This window comes from Dermacentor albipictus, chromosome 9 (assembly GCF_038994185.2).
Source record: "Dermacentor albipictus isolate Rhodes 1998 colony chromosome 9, USDA_Dalb.pri_finalv2, whole genome shotgun sequence".
Lineage (NCBI taxonomy): Eukaryota > Metazoa > Arthropoda > Arachnida > Ixodida > Ixodidae > Dermacentor > Dermacentor albipictus.
This window is the reverse complement of record NC_091829.1, coordinates 133190359-133216988: the sequence shown is the minus strand read 5'-3', so window position 1 is coordinate 133216988 and position 26630 is coordinate 133190359. Positions and strand designations below refer to the sequence as shown.

The following is a 26630-nucleotide window of genomic DNA, read 5'->3' as shown; positions in this document are numbered from 1 at the left end:
TCCAGGAGGCGTCTCACCTCGTGAGTGTCTAGCAGAGGCAAGCGCAGCTGCTTATATACCGCCGCGACGCCGCGAGCGACGGCGCGAGTTGGAGCCCCGTTTCTCCTCTGTCGTGACGTCACGGTGTCATGTGGTATTGAAGGCGACACCGCCGCGCCTGAGGAGCTGGGTTGAGCTCTAGTAATATGCTTCGCATAAAACTGGTATATTTATAGTGGCGTCTTGAAACTGAAAGCTTAATAGTAGCAATAACGGCTTTGTGATCGGAAATACCATCCTTGATCTCCCACTCAAAGTAAAGAGCGGTGCATTTAGGAAAATCAAATCTAGTATGGATGACTCTCTAGTAGGGTTAGATACAATTTGTTTCAATCCAAGGGATAGTGAAAATTCAAGCACCTCTTTAGAAAGAGGGATGTTATCACCAGTTACCGATAATAAAGCCCACGAAACGTTAGGTGCATTGAAGTCACCCATGCAGATTAAATTTGAAGAGCCAAAATCGCGCTCTTGGATGAATGCGTTAAGGATCGTTATTTCATTTGAGGCATGTCTGGGAGGTCCATAAGCCACACCAATAATTACATTTGTTTTATTAATGTGCACCTTACACCAGATCATCTCGGTTCCAAGTGGGGATTGTAGTACAGAACACTGTAGGTCAGAGCGCAAAACAAGGCAACGCCTCCGCCTCTGCCCGCTTTCCTGTCTACTCTTATCCCGTTATATCTTGGGGGAGTTACTTCGCAGTCATAGATGTCGCTATGCAGCCAGGTCTCAGTAATGCTAATAACATGTGGGGAATGTGATGCCACCAAAGAGGAAAGGCTTGAATATTTGTTAGATAGGCTTCTTGCGTTAAGGTTTATTATACAAAGTTTATCCTGCATGTCATTGCTAAGTCAAGGATAGTTTCCCTGGGAGAGCGGTAAATGATGGTGAGTGGTACCATCACAAGCTTTAACAAGAGAGTTGGAAACATCCCAATTGTAGAGCTGGTTATCAACAAACACATGGTCGTACCTGAGGTGTACCACTGAACCATTGTTACGGAATTGTGCTGTACTGTCCCACAGTTATTTACGGATGGAGCGCACATTCGAAGAAAAATCTTCGGATATGTACCACTGGGACCCTTTTAGCTTACAGCCATTTTTTAGAGCACTAATCTAACGAAAATCTAGGAGCTTCATAATGACGGGGCGAGGTCTCCCACCTCTAGGTCTACCAAGCCTGTGCAATCACTCAATTTGAGGAAAATCAAGCTTTAATACGTCAGTAAAAAAATTTTTAACTTGCGATTGCAGCGATTCATTAGTGTCATGCTCAGATTCTGTTGGACCATAAAGAATAAGGTTGTTGTGGCACGAGCGATTTGCTAAATCATCATTTTGGGAAGAAAGTGTCAAGGGTGGATGACATTTTCTGAATTTGGCTCTTTAGGTTATCGTAGTGTGCTGTGCTAAAGGTGGGTGCCTGCAGTTCAAGATCAACTATGCATTTTTCAATGGCCTTAAATCGAGCGTCGATAGATTTTCGCATGTCTGCTATATCCTTTGTTATCTTAGTTTGCCCGGCAAGAAGCTGAGCGAACATTTTGGATACTATAGAGCCAGAATCATCCGTTTGAGTGACGGAGCGTTTTGTAGGGCCCGGACTCAGTAGGAGGCTGCTCATGCAGTAAACAAGATCAGCACATACAGAAATACATGTAGAAAGGCATTTGTGTGGGCAAGGCGTCAGCAATAAGAAGCGGTTGTCAGATCGAATACAACAAGCGTCCTTAAGTTAACATACCTGCATGAAGAAGAGACAACGTTTGAACATTTGGCCAGTATTGCTGCTGCCTTGCCCACTGAAGCGATGAAGCTTCATCATGGCTTTTATACTGAATGGAGCCAGCTTCGTGACTGGATTAGCGGGCCATCTCGGTTGACGTCAGCAATGGCAGAGGTCAGTATCTTGTCGAATGCCGCGAACAGACCATGACTATCTTCCAGGGCGGAGATAGGGCCGTCATCGCACGCATGCAGGAACATCAGGGCGTGATGACATGCGAGCGGTGATGCATCCAGGAAGGCCTTCATAGTATACTCCAGGAAAACACCCCAGCCGGTGAAAAGCTGCGTGAAGAAGAGGCAACGTTTGAACATCTGGCCAGTATTGCTGCTGCCTTGCCCACTTCTGTTGTTTCTTGTAGCTCCCCTCCCCCCCCCCCTGTGGAATACCCTCCTTCGAGGGCCTTTAGGGGTCTTGTAGATAAATAAGTAAATAAATATATACTGTGGCGAGGAAAGCATATGTCACCTTGAAGAAAAGTCCACTTGTTGGAACGTTGGCTCCTGCTTTCACTTTGTTCTCGTTTTGCGCATCGTCTTGAATTTCCATCTCCTGCCTTTATGTTTTCTATGAAGGAGTAAGTCATTGATGTATATTAAAAAGAGAAGTGGACCAAGAACAGACCCCTGAGCGACACCTGAAGATACTGAAAGGAGGACTGGTCATTGATAATAACGAATGGCTCGCGGCTAGTGAGGGATGTCTCTAGCCATTTTAATACATCCATGCTTAAATTCAAGAAAGAATGTTTAAGTAATAAATGATGGTGAGAGGCTTTGTCAAAAGCTTTATCATAGTTGAGGAAGATAGCGTCAGTTTGTTGATTACAGTCAAGATTCGCATGAAGGTCATGAAGGAAAAGAACTAGTTGGGTCTTGCAAGAAAAGCCCTTACGAAATCCGTGCTCTGCAGGATGAAAAAAGTGGTTGGCGTCTAAATGGTCCATGATGAGTGAGTAAATGATGTGCTCCATTATCTTGCATGGAAGGCTCGTTAAGGAGATGGGGTGATCATTTAGTGGGTTATTCTTGTTGCCTCCCTTGTAGATAGGATTGACATTTCCTACTTTCCATTCATAAGGGATGCAGCCTGCTGAAAGTGACTGAGAAAATAAGAGACACAAAAATGGAGCTGAGATATATTTAGTATTCTTTTCTACAGTTTCAAGTTAATACCATCGATACCAGTAGAGGAAGAGAGCTTAAGGTCACCAATTACATTTGAGATACCATCTACGCAGAATGTGATGGCCGGCATTACTAGACATTAATGGTAGAGGAGAACTAGTATCTTTAGTAACAACAGAGGCGAAGGCATCGTTGAAAGAAAGGGCACAGTCGGTACCACTCATAATATCTTCCGAATCGTCAGCAAGAGCTATGGCGCGAGCTTGAGTGGGGTTTATTACTTCCCAGAATTTCTTGAAGGTTTTCTGAGTATTTTCGGTAAGCCGATGTTAAAAAAAACTACGCTTGGCACTGCGAACAGCAGATAAGTACATTTTTTCAGCAGAATAATACTTTTCTCATGTGTTACCATTCGTACTTTGCTTGGAAGATCGAAAAAGTCTTTTTTTTTCTTATTTTCTAGTCGCTTTATATGGTTAGAGAGCCAAGACCGTGAGTTGTTTGGTGTACCGCCTTGAACATGCTACTAGTAAATTCCCGGTAAGCGCTGAAGATTTAATTTTTTCTCATTTTCCTTTTTCTTCCACACTGCATTTAGGTATCGTTCAAGTTCGCCGAAAATGTATCGTATATCTAGCCGCATTCATGGCTGCATGCGTACGGGTAACTCCGAAACCACGATGTTGGAACCAGTGAGAAATACTATGCCATGTCGCCTGCGCACATGCGATTTCGGAACTACGAGGCTGGAACCGTTTAGAAATCATCCTATATTGAGTTACCCATCGCAATCAGGTAAACACTTCTATAACGGATAAATCAAAGAAGTTTTCAGGCATGTAGGGCCGTCGGGGCTGTGCTTGTCGGCGATAAGGTAGCCTCCCCGCCTGCTGGATTATCTGACTGAGCTATGTCGAAAGCTCGGTTGACATAGTCGGGAAGTTCGAATCCACCTATAAGCTTTTTCTCCTTTTTTTGATGATGGTGAGCTTGACATTCATCTCCTCCAGTGCACAACATCTGCAGACTTGAAGTGATGCCTGTCACTGGCAAAAGATGCCGAGAGCCAGTGGGGCTACACTAATCAAGGTACAACCAAATTAGGAAGGTCCACAAAGCTACAACAAGACACTCCCTCACCAGATCAGGAATTGGCCTCCCTGGTGCATATTCCGCCACCCCCTCCCCCATATAAATCACTCAATTACCCAATGGCCCTCCGTCCCCAGCCACTATGGAGCACCTTACCAAGGCGGCGGTCAGACCTGTAACGCAGCAGAGGATGCTAAGAATCTCTGGTTCTGGACAGACCGCCAATGGAAACTCACCCTGTCAACCTTTAACAGCCAAACTCTGTTGAGTCAGGCTAGCTTAGCAGAACTCCTTGAGTAACTATCAGTCATGTTTTGGGATTTCATCGGCCTTAGTAAGATTAGAACTGGTGAGGCTTATACATTATGGAATACCGGCCACGTCCTCTGCTATAGAGGTCTCCCAGATAAGAAGCAATACGGAGTAGGATTCCTAGTCGATAAGGACATAGCGGGCAATATTGATGGACAATATTGGCTGATGATATTGCCTTGCTTAGTAACTCAGGGGACCAACTTCACTGCATGCTCACTGACTTGGAGAGGCAAAGCAGAAGGGTGAGTCTAAAAATTTATCTGCAGAAAACTAAAGTGATTGTACTGAAGGCACTGGGCAGTGGGCATGGTGCTGGTGTGCTGGTGCATGAGAAGACGACGTGAAGTGCTTGCTTCCCCGTTACGATATAGCGCCGACCTGCTTAAGCTTAGCGCTACAACCTATAACTAGTGACCCTTCTGCTAGGCGAACACCCCCGTTGCATTTGGTGGAGGTGCTGGGTTTCCCTTCGACATCCTGGAACTCCGCAGCCGAACGCTACCACCAGCTGTTGCAATGGATGAACCGGGACCATCCCAGGCTGCTGCTCCCGTGGCCCCCGCCATCGTCTGTTCTGGCGTCATCCGGCAGCGCGATCCGGCTATATTTAGCGGCACAGACGACCACGACGTGGAATACTGGCTCGCCGAATATGACCGTGTAACCCACGTAACACAGAACCTCTTAAAAACTTCTTGAAACGGCTACAAACGGCTATAGACGTCTTGGTCTATGATAAGACTGAAAATAGAATTTCTTCTAAACATAACCTCAGCACTTGGAATATGCTAGTATATATTCTATCTGCGGCAAAACCCACTACGGGTGTCACTAGAGTCTGTTTTGGTAAACGCATTCAGAATGTCTAACTCAAGAACTTTTCTAGATCTTTTTGTCTAAAAGTGCATAAAATGCCAAACGACGTGTTAAATGTGCGGTTACCGTCGGCGTTAGCGAATAAAAGACGCCTCAGACAAATCGAACTCGTTCGAAGCAACAAAAGGTAATTGGCTTTAATATTACATAATTTCGCACCAGAATTTCAACAATCAAGGGCGTGTTATTCTTTTCCATACGGGACGCGCACACGACGCCTGGAAACCATTCTATGCTCGCGCAGCAGGTATTTACAGCAGCAGGAGCGAAACGCCGGTGTTGCACAGCTAAAGCTGCACAGCGGTGTCACAGAGCCACCGCGCTGCGACCACTTCGGCGGCACAATCCAAATTCGTCGGACATCTCATTCTGTGCTGGAAGCACTGGGAGGCAGGAAGTTTGAAAAAACGGCCACTGCCGCCCGCTATTTCTCGGTCGTGGGTTCGTTATCCAGTTGTGCGTCATTCTAAGCCGTTCTGTACATTTATACTGGATATTAACTGGAGTCATTTAGCTGTGTTGATGCTGTTTGCCGTGTGTTTTGCATCAGTGCTTCGTGACATTGGCTGTATTGAGTGTTTTCGCCGACGGCTTACTACCACAATGGCGGGATCTGCGTTCGCCGCCTTCGTGTCTCGGTGCGCCTTTGTACGTCGCACGTTCGGATAACACTTTTTCCGGTAAGTGAAATACATTGCGCTTCGTTTTTCGTCAACAATGTGAATATATTTAGGTGTTACCCGCGGCAATTCTTGATATATGGGCTCTTCTGTCCTGCGAGTTTTCGTCATTACTTTTATACGAGGGTTCTGCTTGTGTTCAGCCGTTCAGCACTACCGCGCTCCACGACTTCCGCAACAACAGTCAGAACTTTGCCCTGGTTGTTAGCCTGTGGTTAACGTAGCACGAGCCAACCGAAAGGAGTGCATTCGAAGATGACGCGCTGACTGTAATGCTGAACCAGACTGAACTCGCCTTATTTTGTGGGTAGTGACTACAGTGACGGGGCCCGGCACTTTAACATCTGTACTACAGTGACGGGGCCCGGTACTTTAACATATGCACTACAGTGACGGGGCCCGGCACTTTAACATATACACTACAGTGACGGGGCCCGGCGCTTTAATCTCAGCCCTGCAGTGACGGGGCCCGTCTCCTTAACCACAGACGGGACCGGCACTTTACATCAACACTGTAGCGACGTCAATGGCCGCACTTCTTTCAAACATTCTATGCGAACAACTTCGAGCACTTCACGGCAGGCAGTGAACTTTATTAAGGTCCTGAGGAGCGACTCCGAAACCCCAAGAGGAAGGGGGCCGCCGCGAGCCGTTCCGACGTTGGGACGGGCAGGCCGTGCCTGACCGCCTCCTCCCACTCTTCTTCCGTGGTGAGATGACCGTGGTCCCGTAACGAGGGACACCGCCAGAGCATGTGTTCTAAAGTTCAGAATGGATCTCCGCAATCCGGACACCTGCCCCCTCACGGACGCGGCGTTCGGTTGCCCCCTGAGATCCACCACGGCCGCCGCAAACCGGTCGGGCGAACCGTATTGGGCGACGTCGACGAACGCGACCGATCGTGGATCGTCGGCGACGGATCCGAGAAGTGCGGCCGCTCGGGCCCGGCGTGTGCCTACATTGCGTTGCGCGGGAACGGCGAGACCGTGACGGCCTCCCGCGACCACGCGTCGAGCACCCACCGCCTTTCCCTGACGGGTTAAAGTCCAGCGCCTCCAGGATCCGCCTCCCCGCAGGCGAGGAAGCGAGCCTGACAACCTGGACTAACATCTGTGACCCAACCTCATCGAAGGTGTTGTGGACCCCCAGCTGCATGAGCTTCTCGGTGCTGGCGCCTATGGGGATGCCAAGCACTTCACGGACCGCGGTATTTTATTCCAGTACTGTCCACAACACCACGTGAATTTTCACGATGTCAGCAACTTCCGTGCAGTAATGGAATACATTGATTGCACACATACGGATCGAACAACCGCAATGGGTACTTGTCCATGAATGTACAATCTTTTGCGTATGCACTGTAACACCTATGATTATAATAAAGAAAGAAAGTTCACTCTAATGAAAGGGGAACGGTAAAAACACATGAAAAAAGGTACGGCACATGTTCCTGCTTGTGTAGCACCAGACAATATGAATATTCTACTGAATTAGGAAAAAGAAGCAGCGGGTAATTGATCGCTTACAAGACCGATAAACATGCAGTTCGATGAAATTTGAGAAATAATGATATTGAAGCTTCCAAGACTTTAGAAGAAAAGAAAAAGAAAATTAAGACTGAATCATCGCGACGGAACATATCACAAGTCGCTGTAGGCGTCGAAGACCCCAGCTATAACGAAATTATTTTTGAACAGCTCCGATAGTGTCCATGCAACAATGGTTGCTTGCGTGCTGTCAAATGTTCATATGCTGCGGCATAAAGCTCACGGCACGGTGCGAAAATGTGCTCGGAGCGAAAGCGATCGACATGCATGCAGACGCGAAGTCGGTCACCGCGAACCCGTGCGATCACTGCATTGCAGCTTCATTCTGTTATGCTATATTTAGTTACACAGACAGCCATCCCACTATAAGAACATATTCCACATAGTTTTCTCAGCGATTGCTCACGTTTCACGCAAACCGGTTCGGTGGAATCGATTGCGGCGACCGCTCGAAGTGTCCCAGCTTACTGTACGTAGTAGGCAAAGAGATGGCGTTTGTAAACCATTCTGTGCTTTCTGCTTGTCCAACATGATTATTTTAAAGGTAAAATACTGCCATTTCGAGAGTACTTGCAACATTGTTCAGGAGGGCTGCCACGTAGTATGTTTATTTAGCCTTTATTTAACGCCGACACATGTGAGGCGCTTCCGACAGATGGCGACTCCGTAAGTCGTCTTCGCCATAGAGTTTCCTACAAAATTCTTGTAGGAAACTCTATGGTCCTCGCCCCCAATACCGGATGGCCCCGTCGGTGTAGTGTTGTTGTTAAAGCGACGGGCCCCGTCACCGTAGTGTGGATGTTAAAGTACCGGGCCCCGTCACTGTAGTGCAGATGTTAATGTGCCGGGCCCCGTCACTGTAGTCACTACCTATTTTGTGTCCTTTTGTACTTACGTGTGCGCGCGCGTGTCAGTGACTATGCAGTTTGTAGCTATCCCACTTTCTAGCAAAACAAAAAATATAACTGCAATGTTTACTTCATCTATACAATTCCAAATTAAATCGTCTGCTGATGTACAAATTTTACTTGTTTTGTTCTAAATAAGCAGCAAAACCTTTAACCTAGTAGGTGCTTCATCTGGGAGTGAAATCACGACAGCTTGGCATTTATTAATGAATGACTGTGACTGGGTCACCTTATTTGTAATTGCAAATCTGCCTTTCAACTGACTTGATGCTATCTTATTTTGTCCCTTTCACTCTATAGACGGTTGGACATCCTTCTTGTACCTTGGCGCTAGCTGGATGACGGGACCTCATGATCAGTGTAATCCAATGTACTGTACCCTCTCTGGTGCTCCCACTGCTTTTTATGTGGGTTAAGGCCAGGGAGCGCTTCGTGGTAAAATAGCTAGTTGGTGTCTCACCAACGGCCATTTTTTTGCACTGGTCCATTATAAGCTGCCACTATTATAACCAATTTCTCAGTGCCAGTGTACATACACAGTTCTACTAATAATTATTTTCCCTAAGCCTTACAAAATTTACCTGTAGGTAGTCATTGCTATGTAAGAACTCGCAAATTAACTCTGCTGTGTCATAGAAGTATTCCATACATGAGTAAAAATTTTCTACAACAGTGTACATTACACCTTGCTTCCCTAATGCACAAATGTATTCAAGCCAGTATTTGATTAGTTTGGTATTCTAGATGTTTTCTGTGTGATTTAGTTTCTTCACAGGAACTTATTGCACAGCATCAGCAAGCAGTCTAATTTAAGATTTAGGTGTGCTTTGCCGCTAGAATTGATAAAACATGGGCCAAGGCTTCCATACAAGGACAAACTCCAATTTTGCTCTACCACCATCAGCACTTGGCTGGCGCTTGCAAAATTAATCACATCAAGTAGCTTGTGCCAGACTGTCTTTTAACCTTATTGTGAGGAGATTACAAAGCGATCTGTGGAGGCGCCTGCGTCTGAGATATAGATTGCGCTGCAACATATGTGTGTGTAGAACAGGCATGATGCTGAGGGTTCCAGCAGTTTGCAGAGGTGCTTTTGAAATTTTGTCATGACTGCAATTTTACCTGTGCTGTTTTTTATCACCTATTTCAATAATATCATTGGAGGTGTTATCAGAATTTATCAATCTATTTGCCCTGGCCCATTAGCCTGCCACATTAGCCTGCCACATTTGCCTTTTCACTAGGTGGGCAATTATTCTGCATGGACCATTACTTGAATACACCTTTTTGTGTGCAGTGGCTTCTCATTTGCAAGTCAGCATAGATGCTCAGAATTACCTGAGGCTATATATACACTGATAATTTGCCACCTATACGAATCACTTTGCACTTTCTCATGCAAACAGCATGTTAACACTTCCAAGGTGTTGCGTCATTTGTGTGAGGTATTGCCCGAAGCCAATTAGGGTCACTTGAAGATATATCAACAAAAGTGATTGATCCAGCTAGGAGTGTTGCTTTGGAACACTACTTTATCACCAGTCATCCTTTGCATGTTACCTGCTTACTCTGTACTGTGTCATGTTTAAGTTTGAAAGAAAGGCAACAGCTAGGCAGCGCAAAATGCCAAACTTGCTTTTAGTTCAACAATATAAGACGCTATTTAACTTTTTAATGAAGTTAGTACATCATTTACCCTGCAGAGTGAATTACTGTTTTAAACTGATTATATTTTGCAGGAAGCTTCTCAGACTTGTTTGACAGGTTGATAAGTGGCTTTTTAGCCACAAAACACCATACAATAATTTAAAGGCTGACTTTGACTCTGCTATGCAACTTAATGACTATATGCCAGGAACAAGGTCTCTGAGTTGGGGCGCTGGCTAACACTCCCAGCGTTCTACTAGGGCACATAAATACCCAAGAAAGTGGATGGGAAAACGACGCCGCTGTAGCTCAATTGGTAGAGCATAGCACGCGAAATGCGAAGGTTGTGGGTTCAGTTCCCACCTGCGGCAAGGTGTTTTTTCATCCACTTTAATTTCCATTAATTTATCGTTTTTTATTTAATTGATTAAGCACAAGTAATTTCCCCTATGTTGTCCTTGGTGTCAGTGTTTGTTGGCTTCTTATGATAGGAAATATACTAGTCATTTTAAACATTATCGCATACATACCTTAAGATACCCGTAATTTAAGAGAAAGGAGTGCTTAAATCTATTTTTAATGTGAGCCAAACTTCTTACTTAGCACATATTGCTAATTGAAGTTCCAATTTCAACATTCCCATTTCCTCCCTTGCCCTTTTTTTCCTGTTCTGTGCAGGTATTGCTTTCCTATGTCTACAAGAACCGTCACGCGTGGCCTGTGACAGCAAGCTTTTGTGGGCAGGCAGTGCTCTCCTACGAAGGCTGGCCTACTCTGGCAGCGGCGGCAATCATCTTCAAGATTTATCGATGATCACCTTTGCTGCTATTTGTCACTCTTCTTAATTACACTTTCTGCATCTTTTCTCATCTATTAGGTAATAAAGTATGAGTATGTGACATGGTGTGAAGTTGATGCCTTGCTGCATTTTCGCTTGCAATCACCTTTTATGCACGAAAAGCTCATCATACAATTTATGAAAAAAAATAACAGCATATTATGATTTATCTTTCAGTTCTAGTAACATGCAACATACAAGGAATTCACTAATGGATGGTATGCCGAAGAACTGGCCATTATTTCTGCGTGATGCTGTGCAAGCATATGGCGTTACCTTACAAGAGGCACCCAGAAAGTAAGTTACAATTTACTTTTAAATGAAGCATGGACATCAGAAAAAATATATTTATATTGCTAGTTAGAGTGGTTCGCAGTGTGTTTTTCGAGATGTGTACTAGCCTTTATTTCTTAACTCATTGCAGCACAGTGTTCTGTTTCGTATACTGGTGTAAGGCTATTGTGCCCCCTGTAGCTGAAACCAGGATGTAATTTTTGCCTGAACTGCAGCATCACTGACAAAATTTTTCTTTGCTAGAAACTATTTCAATTTGGTGGAGACCCAGCAGGGCGAAGTTTTGTCAATAATGACGTGTTTCACGCAGAGATGTTCTTGTTTAGGTCAATGAGTGAACATTGGAATTATATCAGCATACAATACAGATCTTGTTTGATTTGCAAAATAATTCTGACAGGTGGCATTCAATTGATTGGTCTAATTAAAAAGCACAAATTGACCAATGAGGCTGTACTACACTATTCCCATGGTTCACATCTGGAAAAACTACCTCTGCATCACTCTATCTGACAACATAAACTTTTTTTTCTGATGTCCATGCCTCGTTTAAAATAAATTGTAACTGTGGGCAAACGTCGTGTTACTGTAAGAGCTGCCGCAAAAATTTGGGGGAATGTCTAATAAAAGTCTTCAGTTGTGCTTGTCAAGCTGTCCATTAGCCAACTTTTAGCGTAACGTTAGCAGGGCTTACTGAAGTACTTCTAGACGTCCATGGCTACAAAATGTCTTGATCAAGACAACTAGGCTTTTCAATTAGCCGTTGAAGACATCTTTTAGACATCAAATAGCTGCTTGCGTATTTCGTGGGAAGCGCCTATAATAGGTGGGACGACCGCGCCAAGCTGACGAATGTCATCTTTTACTTGACTGACGTGGCAAACCTATGGTTCCGCAATCATGAAGCAGATTTTACCACCTGGTCGGCTTTCACGGCAACTTTGGCAGAGGTCTTCGGCCGTCCCGCCGTTCGCTAGCTTCGCGCTGAGCAGCGCTTGCGTGGTCGAGCTCAACGCCAGGAGGAGACCTTCACTAGTTATATTGAAGACGTGCTCTCGCTATGCAAGCGCGTCAACTCATCTATGGACGAAGCTGACAAGATCAAGCACGTCATGAAAGGCATCGATGACCAAGCCTTCCAGATGCTCGTCGCGAAGAGTCCGCGGACGATTGCCAAGGTCGTACAGGGGACGTATTCTGAAACGTTTGCCGCGGCGAAGTTTCGCACTGGCCACGCCTCCGCCGTTGCGGCGCGCGCTGAATGGCTCCTTTGACAAAACCGGAAATTCAGGTGGCGCAAGTGCATTTCCGGTTTTGTCAAAGCAGCCATTCAGCGCGCGCCGCAACGGCGGAGGCGTGGCCAGTGCGAAACTTCGCCGCGGCGAACGTTTCAGAATACGTCCCCGTATCGACACCGGTCAACAAACACCAATGCGCCAGCGTCCCTATCGTGTGTCGGCTGCAGAACGCCGTATCATCGACCAGCACGTTGACGACATGCTGGAGCGTGGCATCATCCAGCCCTCTAACAGTCCCTGAGCATCTGCATCTCCGGTTGTCCTCGTTAAAAAAAAGGATGGCTCCATTCGGTTCTGCGTACACTATCGCCGTCTTAACCGAATAACACGCAAAGATGTCTATCCTCTGTGGCGCATCGACGATGCCTTGGACTGTCTGCAGGGAGCGGAATTCTTTTCGTCGCTGGATTTGCGGTCCGGGTACTGGCAAGTGCCAATGGCAGAGGCCGATCGTCAAAAGATAGCCTTCGTAACGCCTGGTGGACTATATGAATTTACTGTCATGCTGTTCGGCCTCTGCAACGCGCCTGCCACTTTCGAGCGAATGATGGACACCATTCTTCAAGGGCTGAAGTGGAAAACGTGCCTCTGTTATTTAGATGATGATGTGGTTTTTTCCACCGACTTTGCGTCGCACCTCAACCGCCTCGAGCAAGTACTTGCATGCCTCTCCACTGCAGGACTGCAACTAAATTTGAAGAAATGCCACTTCAGCGCTCGTACGCTTACTATTCTCGGCCATGTAGTTTCAAAAGACGGTATCCTTCCGGACCCCACTAAACTTAGCGCCGTATCCGAGTTCCCTAAACCAACCACCATGAAAGAGCTTCGCAGCTTCATCGGCCTGTGCTCATGTTTCCAACGCTTTGTCCGTAACTTTGCCTCTGTCATCGCCCCCTTGACGCAGCTTCTCACCGGCAGTTCTGACCTATCAGCCTGGTCCTCGGCGTGCGACGACGCATTCCAAGAACTACGACGCGTTCTCACCTCGCCTCCAGTACTGCGACACTTCGATCCCTCTGCTCCAACTGAGATCCATACGGACGCTAGTGGTGTCGGGCTCGGCGCTGTCCTCGCACAACGCAAGGATGGCTTCGAAGACTACGTCGTCGCGTATGCCAGCCGCACCCTTACCAAAGCCGAGGCGAACTACTCGGTTACTGAGAAGGAATGTCTGGCCATCATTTGGGCTATCGGCAAATTTCGTCCTTATGTGTACGGGCGTCCATTTGACATCGTGACCAACTATCATGCCCTATGCTGGTTATCTTCATTAAAAGATCCAACTGGTCGGCTCGCCCGTTGGGCCTTGCGCCTACAAGAGCACGACATCCGCGTTGTTTACCGCTCAGGCCGCAAGCATTCAGACGCACACGCTCTATCCCGGTCACCCCTGCCCTATGGTCCTGTCCATTCGTCTATTTCTACCTGCGGTGCCTTCGCCCTCAAAATTTCCGACATGCCATCAGAGCAGCGCAAAGACCCATGGATCTCTTCGCTTATTGACTTCCTGTCCAGCCAGTCACCAGCACCGATCTCTCGGACGCTTCGTCGCCAAGCCACGCACTTCAACATTCGGGATAACCTGCTGTACCGCCGCAACTACAATTCCAGCGGCCGTAAGTGGTTGCTTGTTATACCCCGACACCTCCGCTCCGACATCTGCGCCACGTTCCACGACGACCCACAATGCGGTCACGCTGGTGTATTAAAGACACACTCTCGCCTCCAGCTTCGGTACTACTGGCGCGGTATGTACCGTTTCGTTCGCCAGTATGTCCGGTCATGCCACATTTGCCAACGACGCAAGACGCCACCTCAACATGCCACCGGCCCCTTGCAACCTTTACCATGCCCCGCGCGCGCGTTCGACCACGTCGGCATTGACCTATACGGTCCGCTTCCCTACACTCCAAGCGGCAACCGCTGGGTTATTGTTGCTATCGACCACCTCACGCGGTACGCTGAAACTTCAGCCCTAGCATCTGCCACAGCAAAATACGTCGCCAGTTTTATCCTTCAAAATCTGATTTTACGCCATGGAGCACCTCGAGAATTACTAAGCGACCGCGGTCGCGTTTTTCTCTCGGACGTCATTGCAGCTTTGTTAAAGGAGTCGCATCATTCACCGCACTACCACAGTATATCATCCTCAAACTAATGGGATGACAGAACGTTTCAACCGCACCCTTGGTGACATGATGGCCATGTATGCTTCATCTGACCACTCGAATTGGGATCGCATTCTACCTTTCGTCACCTACGCTTACAATACCGCCACGCAAAGCACCACTGGGTTCTCCCCTTTCTTTCTCCTTTACAGACACGAACCTTCATGCACTATGGACACGATTCTACCTTACCGGTCAGATGCTTCGGACTCGACGACTGTTTCTAGAGCGGCTGCTTACGCCGAAGAATGTTGCCAGCTTGCTCGTTCGTTCACATCCCAGGACCAGTGGCGCCAAAAGCTTCGCCACGATTCATCCACTATGGCTACGTGCTTTGCGCCTGGCTCGCTGGTCTGGTTGTGGGTGCCCTCTACTCCTCCAAGCTGCTCTCCAAGTACCACGGTCCTTATCGGGTACTGAAACGAACATCCGCGGTCAACTAACTCATCGAACCACTCGAAACGCCTTCCAACCAGCGTCGTCGGGGCCAGGAAATTGTCCACGTCTCCCGGCTCAAGCAGTGCCATGACCCACCTGTGTTCTGTCCTTAAGTCGCCAGGATGGCTACTCTTTCGGTGGGGAGTGATTGTAGTGAAGGCACTGGGCAGTGGGCATGGTGCTGGTGCATGAGAAGACGACGTGAAGTGCTTGCTTCCCCGTTACGATATAGCACCGACCTGTTTAAGCTTAGCGCTACAACCTATAACTGGTGACCCTTCTGCTAGGCGAACACCCCCATTGCATAATGTTTAACAGTCTCGGAAAAGAACAGCAGTTTAGGATATGTAGCGAGGCACTAGAAGTGGTAAGGGAACACATCTACTTAGGGCAGGTAGTGAATGCGGATCCAGATCATGAGACTGAAATAATCAGAAAAATAAAAATAGGCTGGGGTGCGTTTGGCAGGCATTCTCAGATCATGAACAGCAGGTTGCCATTATCCCTCAAGAGAAAAGTGTACTACAGCTGTGTCTTACCAGTACTCACGTACAAGGCAGAAACCTGGAGGCTTACGACAAGGATTCTACTTAAATTGAGGACAACGCAACAAGCTATGGAAAGAAGAATGATAGGTGTAACGTTAAGGGATAAGAAAAGAGCAGATTGGTGAGGGAATAAACGCGAGTTAATGACCTCTTAGTTGAAATCAAGAAAAAGAAATGGGCATGGGCAGGACATGTAATGAGGAGGGAAGATAACTGAGGGTCATTAAAGGGACACTAAAGGTTACCAGAAACTCAAGTTAAAGTGGTAGAGCAATGTTCTAGAACGTCTAAGGCGTCAATTTAATCGCGAACAGAGCTTTAGTAACCGAGAAATTGAGGTAAATGCATGACACGATTTGAGACCCCCCAGCGACATTCCGGTACTAGCTCGATGACGAAAGGACTCCTCATAATTTGTGTTACTAATACTCAACTACTCGTATTAAAAATATCATTTCATTCGATTATAAGACGGGGAAAATGCTGCTTGTCTACGTCTATTCGATTCTAAGAAAAAATAACATTTTGACGTTACCCTTCAGTAATATGGGTGTTCGAAAGGTTTCGTTATCGCTCGACTTTGTGCGCTCGACTCTGCGCCGCGCAGGCTTTGGAGTTTCAGTACTTTCGTTATCGCGTCGTGCTGTGAGGGTTCTGCTGGCTCGCGAAACTTTCATTTGAAACAAGCAGCGAGAATGCCACGTCCATGTGATGTCGTGGGAAGCCCTCGTTGCTTTCCCGCTCTGGAGAGCCGGTGTCGAGGTCGCCGTTGTAGTACGCAACGACGCCGGCAGTGCGAGCCCTTAGCAGCAGGTCGCGCTCGTTGAGCCCACCATCGCGAGCCAATCTGTCGGTGTCAGGGTCCATTGCGACGAGCGTCGAAGTTTGCGTCATAGAATAAAGTACTAGCTTATGGGCGTCTTGCGCTGGAGTTTTAGGTATAGTAGCGGCGCCTGGTGGCGGTGCGGGAAACGACATCTGGGTCGGCTGTGGCGAAGCACGTTTCTAGGCCGAGTTTTGCGTCGATTCGCACTTTTTTATGCCCTGTTGCGAGTGCGAAAAGGCTCGTCACTTCTCACAGACCACGCCGACCACGCTGCGAGCTCGCCAAAGCCTATAGTTTAACGAAAACGGACTCTCCGTGTGCCGTGGGACGTAATTCGTTTCTCCTTCCGCTAGCCACCATACTCCCGCTTTCGCTCTGCTGTCGGCTCTGTCTTGGCTCTGTTTCTGGCCGCGCGTTTGCGTTTTGCGCAGAATAGCCGTAGCGCCGTCTGCGGACGCCGTTCTACTCACCGATGGCGCAACGTCACTATGAGACCATGATGTCAGTTCTCCTCGATCGGAGGGCGGGCGATTTGAACTGCGCTAGAGGTATGCGGGCGCTTCAGAACGCATTTTCTCTTAAAATAGGTCTCTCCTTGGCACGAAACAAGCGTTTCGAGGTTTCTGTGATGGCATTTCAGCAGTCCACGTTGACTTAATAGTAACCTTTAGTGTCCCTTTAAGGGTTATGGACTGGATTCCAAGGGAAGGGAAGCATAGGAGGGGGCGGCAGAATGCGTTGGCGGGCTAGTTGGTGCGAATCCATGAATACTTTCATGGATTCGCACCAACTATAAAGGAGCGGTCTATAAAGAAGTGACGCTATAAAATGATGTCAGTTGAGAGTAGCGCCTTGTCCTGTCGTCTTTCTTGTGTCTGTCTTTTTGCGCTAAACAAAGTATTCATGGCGGCAGAAAGTTAGGTGGGCGGATGAGATTAAGAAGTTTGCAGGGACAACATGGCCACAATTAGTACATGACCGGGGTAGTTGAAGAAGTATGGAAGAGGCCTTTGCCCTGAAGTGGGCATAACCAGGCTGATGATGACGATGATTGACGAATTCTACAGCATTAATGAGAGGGTAGCAGTAGTCGTAATCGAACTTAATAAGAGATATAGATACAAGCTACAGGCACAGCAACAAATACAAGATACAAGCAAACAGGTAGTACAAGCTTACGCTCCTACATCTAGTCATCTTGAAGGGGCAGCAGGCCCCGTACACTCTCAAGTTCAACTAATGGCCACAGAGGGCGAAAAAATCGACCGCGCGCCGCTGCTAACAAAGCCGACCTAGTAGCATCACCTCGGGATTCGTTCGTTAGTTCCAACATTTCCCGGTAGAGGCGTCGTAATAAGCGCAATTTTATCTTACAAACTTTCTCTTACAATTACCGAAGCATTTTCTTTTACATAAAAACAGGGCAAAATTATCATTGCTAATTAGATATTGTACTCTTTGTTAGTAAGTTTATTGTTTCTTCGCCATTATGAACGCAAATAGCGTTCAGCATCATCGATCTTTCACGTGACCTCTGGCCTGGATTTAAAATTTTTACCGGTATTTCCGAGTGCACGGCGGCACGGATTCATTCGTTCGTACACTCAAGACTGGTTGCTTCTTTGTTTCTAAAACTAGTTTCTTGCGCTTCTATGTAACTTGGGGTGAAGTTACGTGTTTGCAAGCGGACATGTAAGCCCGGCAGTTGGGTTTCGGTCGTGAGCCATTCGGAACAGGTCTGCATCGAAACGGGAGCTGGATTTTGCTGCGGCTGACAACGGCAATAACGGTGAGTCGTTTAACACCGCTGCTTCAATCGTTATATAATATCTGTCTCATTACCTTCCAGGCGGGCACAAGTTAACGAACTAGATCCTGCATTACATATGGGCAGTGAGGATCTCAGTTGCTGTTTCCTAAATAAACCTTTACTTGCGAGGCTGTCGTTTGGTTTACACACACAACCAGGAAAGAAAGAGCGATATCGGAACGCGCGTCTCATTTTTCATGTTATTGTAGCCGTGGTTGTAGGTGACTGAGTAGCCTTATCAATATACAGATTAAACTTTTTTTCGAGTCGGCCGGCAACGTCTTTCGTCCACAAAACCGAATAATCCTTTGGTAAAATGAAGTGAAAGTACAGAATTTAATGTATTAAACAGTTGCAAGCATGATACCCATATTTCGTACTTGTTGGTTCCAAATGTTCTTGCTGTTCAGATTGGTTTACCGTAGGGCATTTATTTTTGCAGTAGTGAAGCGGTGCATCACGTTCGTGGAGAAAAATAATGCATCAGTTCTAATAGCTTCATGACTTTCATGCATTTGCTTGAGTAACTAGCAGTGTGATCACTTCTAGAGCATAAATGAACCCACAAATGTTCTCATTTGTGATCTTAATAGTACTTGCGCTGTTGACATGCATTGTAGTTAGGCAGACATCAATTTTATGGGCAATAGCAATATTTATTTAACATGCTGCTTAAGCACCCTAGAATAGACAGTGTACATTTGCATGTGTTCTGTAGTCGCAAATCATTACAACATATATGTCACACCTTTTTGCATTTCATATTGCAAAACTTTGCTTTTTCAATTTCTGATTCAGTCAAAATTTCTGTTCCAGACATGCAGTAATGAGGACGGCACCAGTATAAAGCAACACACTCCACGCACTAAACAGAAGCTGCTGCCTGCTACGACAAGGTCATTGTGTGGACATTGGCTACTACTACAAGGTAAACAACATATGGTTCAGAAATAAATATGTTTGATCTATGCTGTATTGGCTTGCCGTTTGCAGCAGATATGAATGTTTGTTCATATATATGGTTCAGTATAATTGGTTCGAACATATAAAACCCACATAAATTTGGCTAATCTGTGCTATATCTCACGTGTCACCGTTTTGCCCCAACAGAGTCTATGCCAAGCACATCTTGGTCATCACAGGAGCTCCTATCTGCACCAACAGGAAGGGGCTGGAGCCGAATTTGCTAGGCTTTTACACCAAGAACAAAGAAGCACATGCACAAGAATATGGATGAGATATCAAGTCTGCAAAGGACTGTGTTAAGACTGCAAAGAGCTTCAGCCACCATTCCACCAGCACGGACATTTGGCTGAGTCATCCAAGTAACTCAAAAAGGACTTTCTAGAAATTCTTCGTCTTCAGATGCACCTGCAACATCTGACCAAGCACGGACGACGCTGGCCAAAAGATTGAGTTTCATCAGTTCGTCCTTAATCAGCTTCCAAGCCATGTTAATTCCGTTTGTGCGAAGTGTAATTTTTCTTCTATAAATGCAAGCTTTCTCATTGCCCATTTTTGTTAGAGGTTATTCATCCTCATCCAAATATAAAGGTCAACCTTTATATTTGGATATTTCGCTGATACTTAATACCAGTCACTGTCTAGCAGCCTAACATATCTGTAGCAGTATCTTCTAGTGTATGTTGTCATGCGCAATTACTCTCCTGAAATAGCTGATGCAGCATCGGCATGCGTCTTGCATTAACCTATGCACATGTGCTATGCACCATTTTACTTTTCTTGGTGTTTTTAGCCTTCAATGCTTGCAGAGCAGAGTGGCTTCTCTCTTGAATGCAAGCTTTCTCATTTTCCATATTCCTAGTCTCGTTGATGATTGCTCCTCTTCCTTGATAGCCTGGGTCTTTGTGCAAGCTACAGTGAAGTGATTGATTGCAGAATCTGGTTTTGCTGCCACACTTGGTTGTGGTAACTGTGTTACAGATGTGGGGGCCTGGTCAGTTGCATTGGTAAGCAGTCCCTCGAGGTAAGCATTTGCTCCTGCAGTCCGCAAAGCGACATAGACTCCCAGTATACACACACCGTAACTGGTGCGCCCCATTCGTTCTGGCCTGCTGCAGCCATGGGCAAATTGTGCTTGTGGCCTACCTCGGCCATGATTTGCTCAAAACGGAGACCAGCATATGTGCTTACATGGTTCGAAGTGTATGAAGTTGATAGCCGTATGGGTGGAAAGGCCCGCAAGAATGGCTGCCGAAGGTGATGCCCACAAAAGCGACTTGTCCACATTGCGACAAAGTGGGACACAAAGTGTGAGCCACACATAGCGGCCCCCGAAAGAAAATAAATGTGCAGGTTGGAAAGGAGTTAACGCTAAAATGCCGGGTAGTCCATGTCGCTGTGTTGGTTGCGGCAGCAGATGCCTGCGTCACCTGATTGCTTCGCAATGGAAGTTGCTCATCTTCAACGGCAACTGTTGGTTCAAACAGGTGCAAGGCTCTGTCCAATCTGTTTGTACCGCAGGTTGTCGCTCGTTACCAGACCACCACATGTGACAAAGGCAAGCATTATGCCTGTAAGATGGTTCGTAGCCAATGTATAATGTATTGTCAACCTCATGCGGTGACTGATTGCTGTTTAATTTTGCTGTTATGTCACTTGATTATGGTCGCAGTGTTATGTTTTTCGAATATTGCGGCCTGGTCGGTTGAACTGGGAAGCAGCCTCTCGAAGTAAGAATTCGATCCTGCAGTCTGCACAGCGACATAGACTCCCAATTTACGCACACCGTGATTCGTGCTCCCCATTCACCCTTTCCTGCTGCAGCCATGGGCAAATTGTGCCTCTGGCCTTTCTCGGCCGCGATTAGGCATGAACGGAGACCAGCATAAGTGCTTACATGGTCGGACCTGTATGAAGTTGGGTGGAAAGGCCCGCAAAAGTGGCCGATGAAGGTGATGCCCACGAAAGCGACTTGTCCATATTGAGACAATGTGGGACACCAAGTGTGAGCCACACATTAGCGGCCTCCAAAAGAAAAGAAACATGTAGGCTGGAAAGGAGTCAATGCTAAAATGATGGGTAGTCCATGTCGCTGTGTAGGCTGCGGCAGCAGATGCCTGCGTCACCCGACTGCTTTGCACTGCAAGTTGCTCATCTCTAACAGCGACTGTCGCCGCAAACAGGTGGGACACTCTGTCCAATCTGTTTCTGCTGCTGGTTGTTGCTCGTTAGTAGACCACCACGTGCGACGAAGTCGGGCACTACGCCTGTAGGTAGGCAGCTCAATGTACCCTAAGAGACCCGTGTATGTGAATGCTCACTGTTGCCATATGGTTCGTCGCCAATGTATGATGTATTGTCTGAACCTCATGCGGTGACTGATTGCTGTTTAATTTTGCTGTTATGTCACTTGATTATGGTCGCAGTGTTATGTTTTTCGAATATTGCGGCCTGGTCGGTTGAACTGGGAAGCAGCCTCTCGAAGTAAGAATTTGATCCTGCAGTCTGCACAGCGACATAGACTCCCAATTTACGCACACCGTGATTCGTGCTCCCCATTCACCCTTTCCTGCTGCAGCCATGGGCAAATTGTGCCTCTGGCCTTTCTCGGCCGCGATTAGGCATGAACGGAGACCAGCATAAGTGCTTACATGGTCGGACCTGTATGAAGTTGGGTGGAAAGGCCCGCGAAAGTGGCTGATGAAGGTGATGCCCACGAAAGCGACTTGTCCATATTGAGACAATGTGGGACACCAAGTGTGAGCCACACATTAGCGGCCTCCAAAAGAAAGAAACATGCAGGCTGGAAAGGTGTCAATGCTAAAATGATGGGTAGTCCATGTCACTGTGTAGGCTGCGGCAGCAGATGCCTGCGTCACCCGACTGCTTTGCACTGCAAATTGCTCATCTTTAACAGCGACTGTCGCCGCAAACAGGTGGGACACTCTGTCCAATCTGTTTCTGCTGCTGGTTGTTGCTCGTTAGTAGACCACCACGTGCGACGAAGTCGGGCACTACGCCTGTAGGTAGGCAGCTCAATGTACCCTAAGAGACCCGTGTATGTGAATGCTCACTGTTGCCATATAGTTCGTCGCCAATGTATAACGTATTGTCTGAACCTCATGCGGTGACTGATTGCTGTTTAATTTTGCTGTTATGTCACTTGGTTATGGTCGCAGTGTTATGTTTTTAGAATATTGCGGCCTGGTCGGTTGCACTGGGAAGCAGTCTCTCGAAGTAAGCATTCGCTCCTGCAGCCTGCACAGCGACATAGACTCCCAATTTTCATGCACCGTGATTCGTGCTCCCCGTTCGCGCTTTCCTGCTGCAGCAATGGGCATATTGTGCCTCTGGCCTTTCTCGGCCGCGATTAGGCACGAACGGAGACCAGCATACGTGCTTACATAGTCCGATGCGTATGAAGTTGATAGCTACATTGGTGGAAAGGCCCGCAAAAGTAGCTGATGGAGGCGATGCCCACGAAAGCGACTTGTCCATAGCGAGACAATGTGAGACACCAAGTGTGAGCCACACATTAGCGGCCCCCGAAAGAAAAGAAACGTGCAGGTTGGAAAGGAGTGAACGGCTAAAATCTGGGGTAGCCCATGTCGCTGTGTAGGCTGCGGCAGCAGATGCCTGCGTCTCCCGATTGCTTCGCAATGCAATTTGGGCATTTTTAACGGCGACTGTCGCTGCAAATAAGTGGCACACTCTGTCCAATATGTTTCCGCTGCTGGTTCTTGCTCGTTAACCTGACCACCACGTGCGACGACGACGGTGAGCCGTTTACGAGCTCGCGTCAATGATTCCAGCGTATCTCGACATGCAAGTTTTATTTCTGCTATTGCACGAGGATGTACACTGCTTGTCTTCTGCCAATAAAGTCGCGCGTTCTGTTCACTCACTTGTGGCTTGTTTGTATGGGCGTCAGTAGAGGCTCTTGGCAATTAGAACGCACCAGCTAAGCGGCAGCGAAGGCATTGAGGCATGCCGCATAGCCTGCAGGGCAAGCACGGCACGTACCAGCGTGCGCGACCGGCAAAAAACGGCCATATTGAATTTTGCGCTAAAAAAAAAAAGTTTGCACTTCCGCTTCCGGATTGAGCAACGTCATCTGGCGTCCCCGAAAGTTAGTTCCATGCGCTGCCGCTGCTTATTTTCGAACCACTGCCAAAGGTACAGTTTCCCTTCTCTAAAGTTGTTCTTTATTCTATGGGGGCAGCGCGAAAAGACGATGACAGAAAGGCAGGAACACACAGGACAGCGTTGATGTTCCTGCCTTCTGTCATCGTCTTTTCGCGCTGCCCCTTCAAGATGTTCAACCAGTATCAACTCGCCCAAACGTCGATCCTTCTACAGTATACATCCAGTCACGATGATTAGGAAGTAGATTACTTTTATGAGGATGTTAAATTAGCAATGAGAAAAGTGCCAACTCAGTTTACTGCAGTAATGGGTGACTTCAATGCAAAAGTGGGGAAAAAGCAGGCTGGTGGTCCAGCAATTGGCAACTACGGCGTCGATTCTAGGAACGATAGAGAGATGCAGGTAGAATTCGCAGAAAGGAATAAGCTATGAATAATGAACACCTTTTTTCAAGAAGCGTAGCAACAGAAAGTGGACCTGGAAGAGCCCTAATGGTGAAAGAAGAAATAAAATTAGTTTCATACTTTCTGCCGATCCCAACATAGTATAGGATGTAGAATGGGTGGGGTAAAGCACAGTGATCATAGGTTTGTGAGAGCTAGGATTCACCTTAATTTGAAGAGAGAAAGAGCAAAATGGGTCAAGAAGAAACAGGTCAACCTAGAGGCAGTAAGGGTAAAAGCAAATTCAGGCTGGTGCTTGCAAAGATGCAGCCTTAGAACAGAGAGATGAAGATGACATAGAGGTGACGAATGAAACCGTAACTAGACTTGCTTCAGAGGCAGCAATTGAAGTGGGAGGCAAGGCACCAAGCCAACCAGTAGGCAAACTCTCCCAAGTAACAAAGGACCTAATAAAAAAACAAAAAAAAGTGTCCAACTCAAGAAATAAGATAGAATTCGCGGAACTGTCAAAAATGATTACAAAGACAAAAATGAGTGATATGTACATGAAATTATAACGAGAGAAAGACTGAAGCCATGAAAAATGGACGCAGCTCGAACTCAATGAGAAGGAAACGTGGCGTAGGACAAACCAAGATGTATGCACTGAAAGATAAGCAGGGTAATAACATCACCAATCTCGAAGGTATAGTAAAAGCAGCGGAAGAATTCTATACTGACCTGTACAGTACCCAGAGGACTCGGGATAATTCCATTCGAAACAGTAATGATCAGGATATAGGAACTCCTCCTTTAACAAGCAATGCGGTCACAAGGGCCTTGCTGGACAAGAAACGAGGAAGAGCGGCAGCAGAAGATGGAATCACAGTCAATTTAATCAAACATGGAGGAGACATAATGGTTGGAAAACTGGTGGCCCGTTATACAAAGCGTCTACCGACTGCAAGCGTCCCAGAAAACTGGAAAAATGCAAACATTATACCAATCCACAATAAGGGAGACGTTAAAGAATTGTAAATTATAGGCCCATTTGCTTACTCCCAGTATTATATAAACTATTTACCAAAATAATCTCCAATAGAATAAGGGCAACACTGGGCTTTAGCCAACCAAGGGAATAGGTGAGCTTCAGGAAGGGATACTCTACAATGGATCACAAACATGTCACTAACCAGGTTATCGAGAAATCTGCAGATTATAATAAGCCTCTCTATACGGCCTTCATAGGTTACGAAAAGGCATTTGATTCAGTAGTGATACAAAACTGTAATAGCGGCATTACGTAATCAAGGAGTACCAGAATGCTTACGTAAATACCTTGGAAAATATCTACAGAGGTTCTACAACTACCTTAATTCTACACAAGAAAAGCAGGAAGATACCTATAAAGAAAGAAGTCAGACAGGAATACACAATCTCTCCAATTATATATTTACTGAGTGTTTAGAAGAAGTATTCAAGCTATTAAACTGGGAAGGCTTAGGAGCGAAGATTGACGGCGAATATCTCAGCAACCTTCGGTTTGCCGGTTACATTGTTCTATTCAGCAACAATGCAGATGAGTTACAACAAATGATTGAGGACCTTAACACAGAGAGTGTAAGAGTGGGGTTGAAGATTAATATGCAGAAGACAAAGGTAATAATAAATAGCCGGTCAAAGGAGCAAGAGTTCAGGATCGCCAGTTGGCCTCTAGAGTCTGTGAAGGAGTATGTTTACCTAGGTCAATTAATTACAGGGAACCCTGATAATAAGAAGGAAATTCACAGAAGAATAAAAATGGGTTGGATCGCATACGGCAGACACTGCCAGCTCCTGACTGAAAGCTTACCATTATCATTGAAAAGCAAGGTGTACAATCAGTGCGTTTTAGCAGTGCTGACATATGGGGCAAGGACTTGGAGACTGACAAATAAGCTTGAGGACAAGCTAAGGACCGCGCAAACAGCGATGGAACGAAGGTTGCTAGGCATAACATTAAGAGACAGAAAGAGAGCGGTTTGGATCAGAGAGCAAACAGGCGTAGACAATATTCTAATTGACATGAGAAAAAAATGGAGCTGGGCAGGTCATCTATGCGCCTGCTGGATAATCGTTGGACCATTAGGGTTACAGAAGGGGTACCAAGAGAAGGAAAACGCAATCGAGGACTACAGAAGACTAGGTGGAGTGATGAAATGGGGAAATTCGCAGGCGATAGTTGGAATCGTTTGGCGCAGGACAGGGGTAATTAGAGATCGCAGGGAGAAGCCTTCATTCTGCAGTGGACATAAAACAGGCTGATGATCGTGATGATGAACCATGGGCTGTGACGATTTCATGGAAGGTAATTTTTGGTATATGTTTGCCAGTTTATTCAACAATTTTACTTTTAAACAGCATCAAATTACAGTGAGTGGATCTCTCGTTAAATCTAGATTGAAAGTTTGGTACAAAGGCAGTCAGTTTGTCATTAATGGCTTCGAAGTTTTCTTTATTGTATAGGCTGAAAATATTGCGATATGTTGCACATAGTGGCGTGGAAAAGAAAGAGGTAGCCTGAAGAGCTTTGTGGTCGCTGATAGCAGGAAGGAAGGTTAATGATAAGCTGTCGGAGTGATTAGTTAGTATGAAGTCTAAGATGTTTGCACAGTCAAGCGATTCACGTGTTGGTTCGGAAACAAGCTTTTCACGTGAAAGATTAAAGTTCGAACAGACGTTGCTGAAGTCTCTAGCCTCAGCATTAGTTGATGCTGCTGAAGATAGGTCATGCCAGTCAATACCAGGAAAGTTAAAGTCAACGAACCAAACAATATGAGCATTAGAATGTGCGGCAGTAACCTGGCCTTAATTTTCCAGGGAAATCAGGGCTGTTAACAGGAGG

General features: G+C 46.5%; 1 protein-coding gene and 1 long non-coding RNA gene across 7 annotated transcripts in view; one reads left to right on the top strand and one right to left on the bottom strand.

Moving 5' to 3' along the window:
- Positions 1–1245: 1245 nt before the first annotated feature.
- Positions 1246–26630, bottom strand: part of LOC135915574 (uncharacterized) — a 75958-nt gene continuing 50573 nt past the window's right edge. For 5 of the 6 annotated variants that reach the window (XR_010568659.2, XR_010568662.2, XR_010568660.2 and 2 more), the window contains one exon: positions 1246–2123. Coding sequence is in view for 1 of the 6 variants with exons in the window: in XM_065448691.2 (XP_065304763.1) it covers positions 1884–2123 (240 nt within the window). In the remaining 5 variants the exon portion in view is untranslated. Of the gene's footprint in view, positions 2124–23122; positions 23409–26630 lie in introns of those variants that run through there. The other variant, XR_011508502.1, reaches the window with a different exon arrangement.
- On the top strand, positions 18041–19603 carry LOC139049408 (uncharacterized). The gene is made up of 3 exons (XR_011508216.1): positions 18041–18233; positions 19071–19182; positions 19365–19603. It is a non-coding gene; the product is annotated as an uncharacterized lncRNA (long non-coding RNA).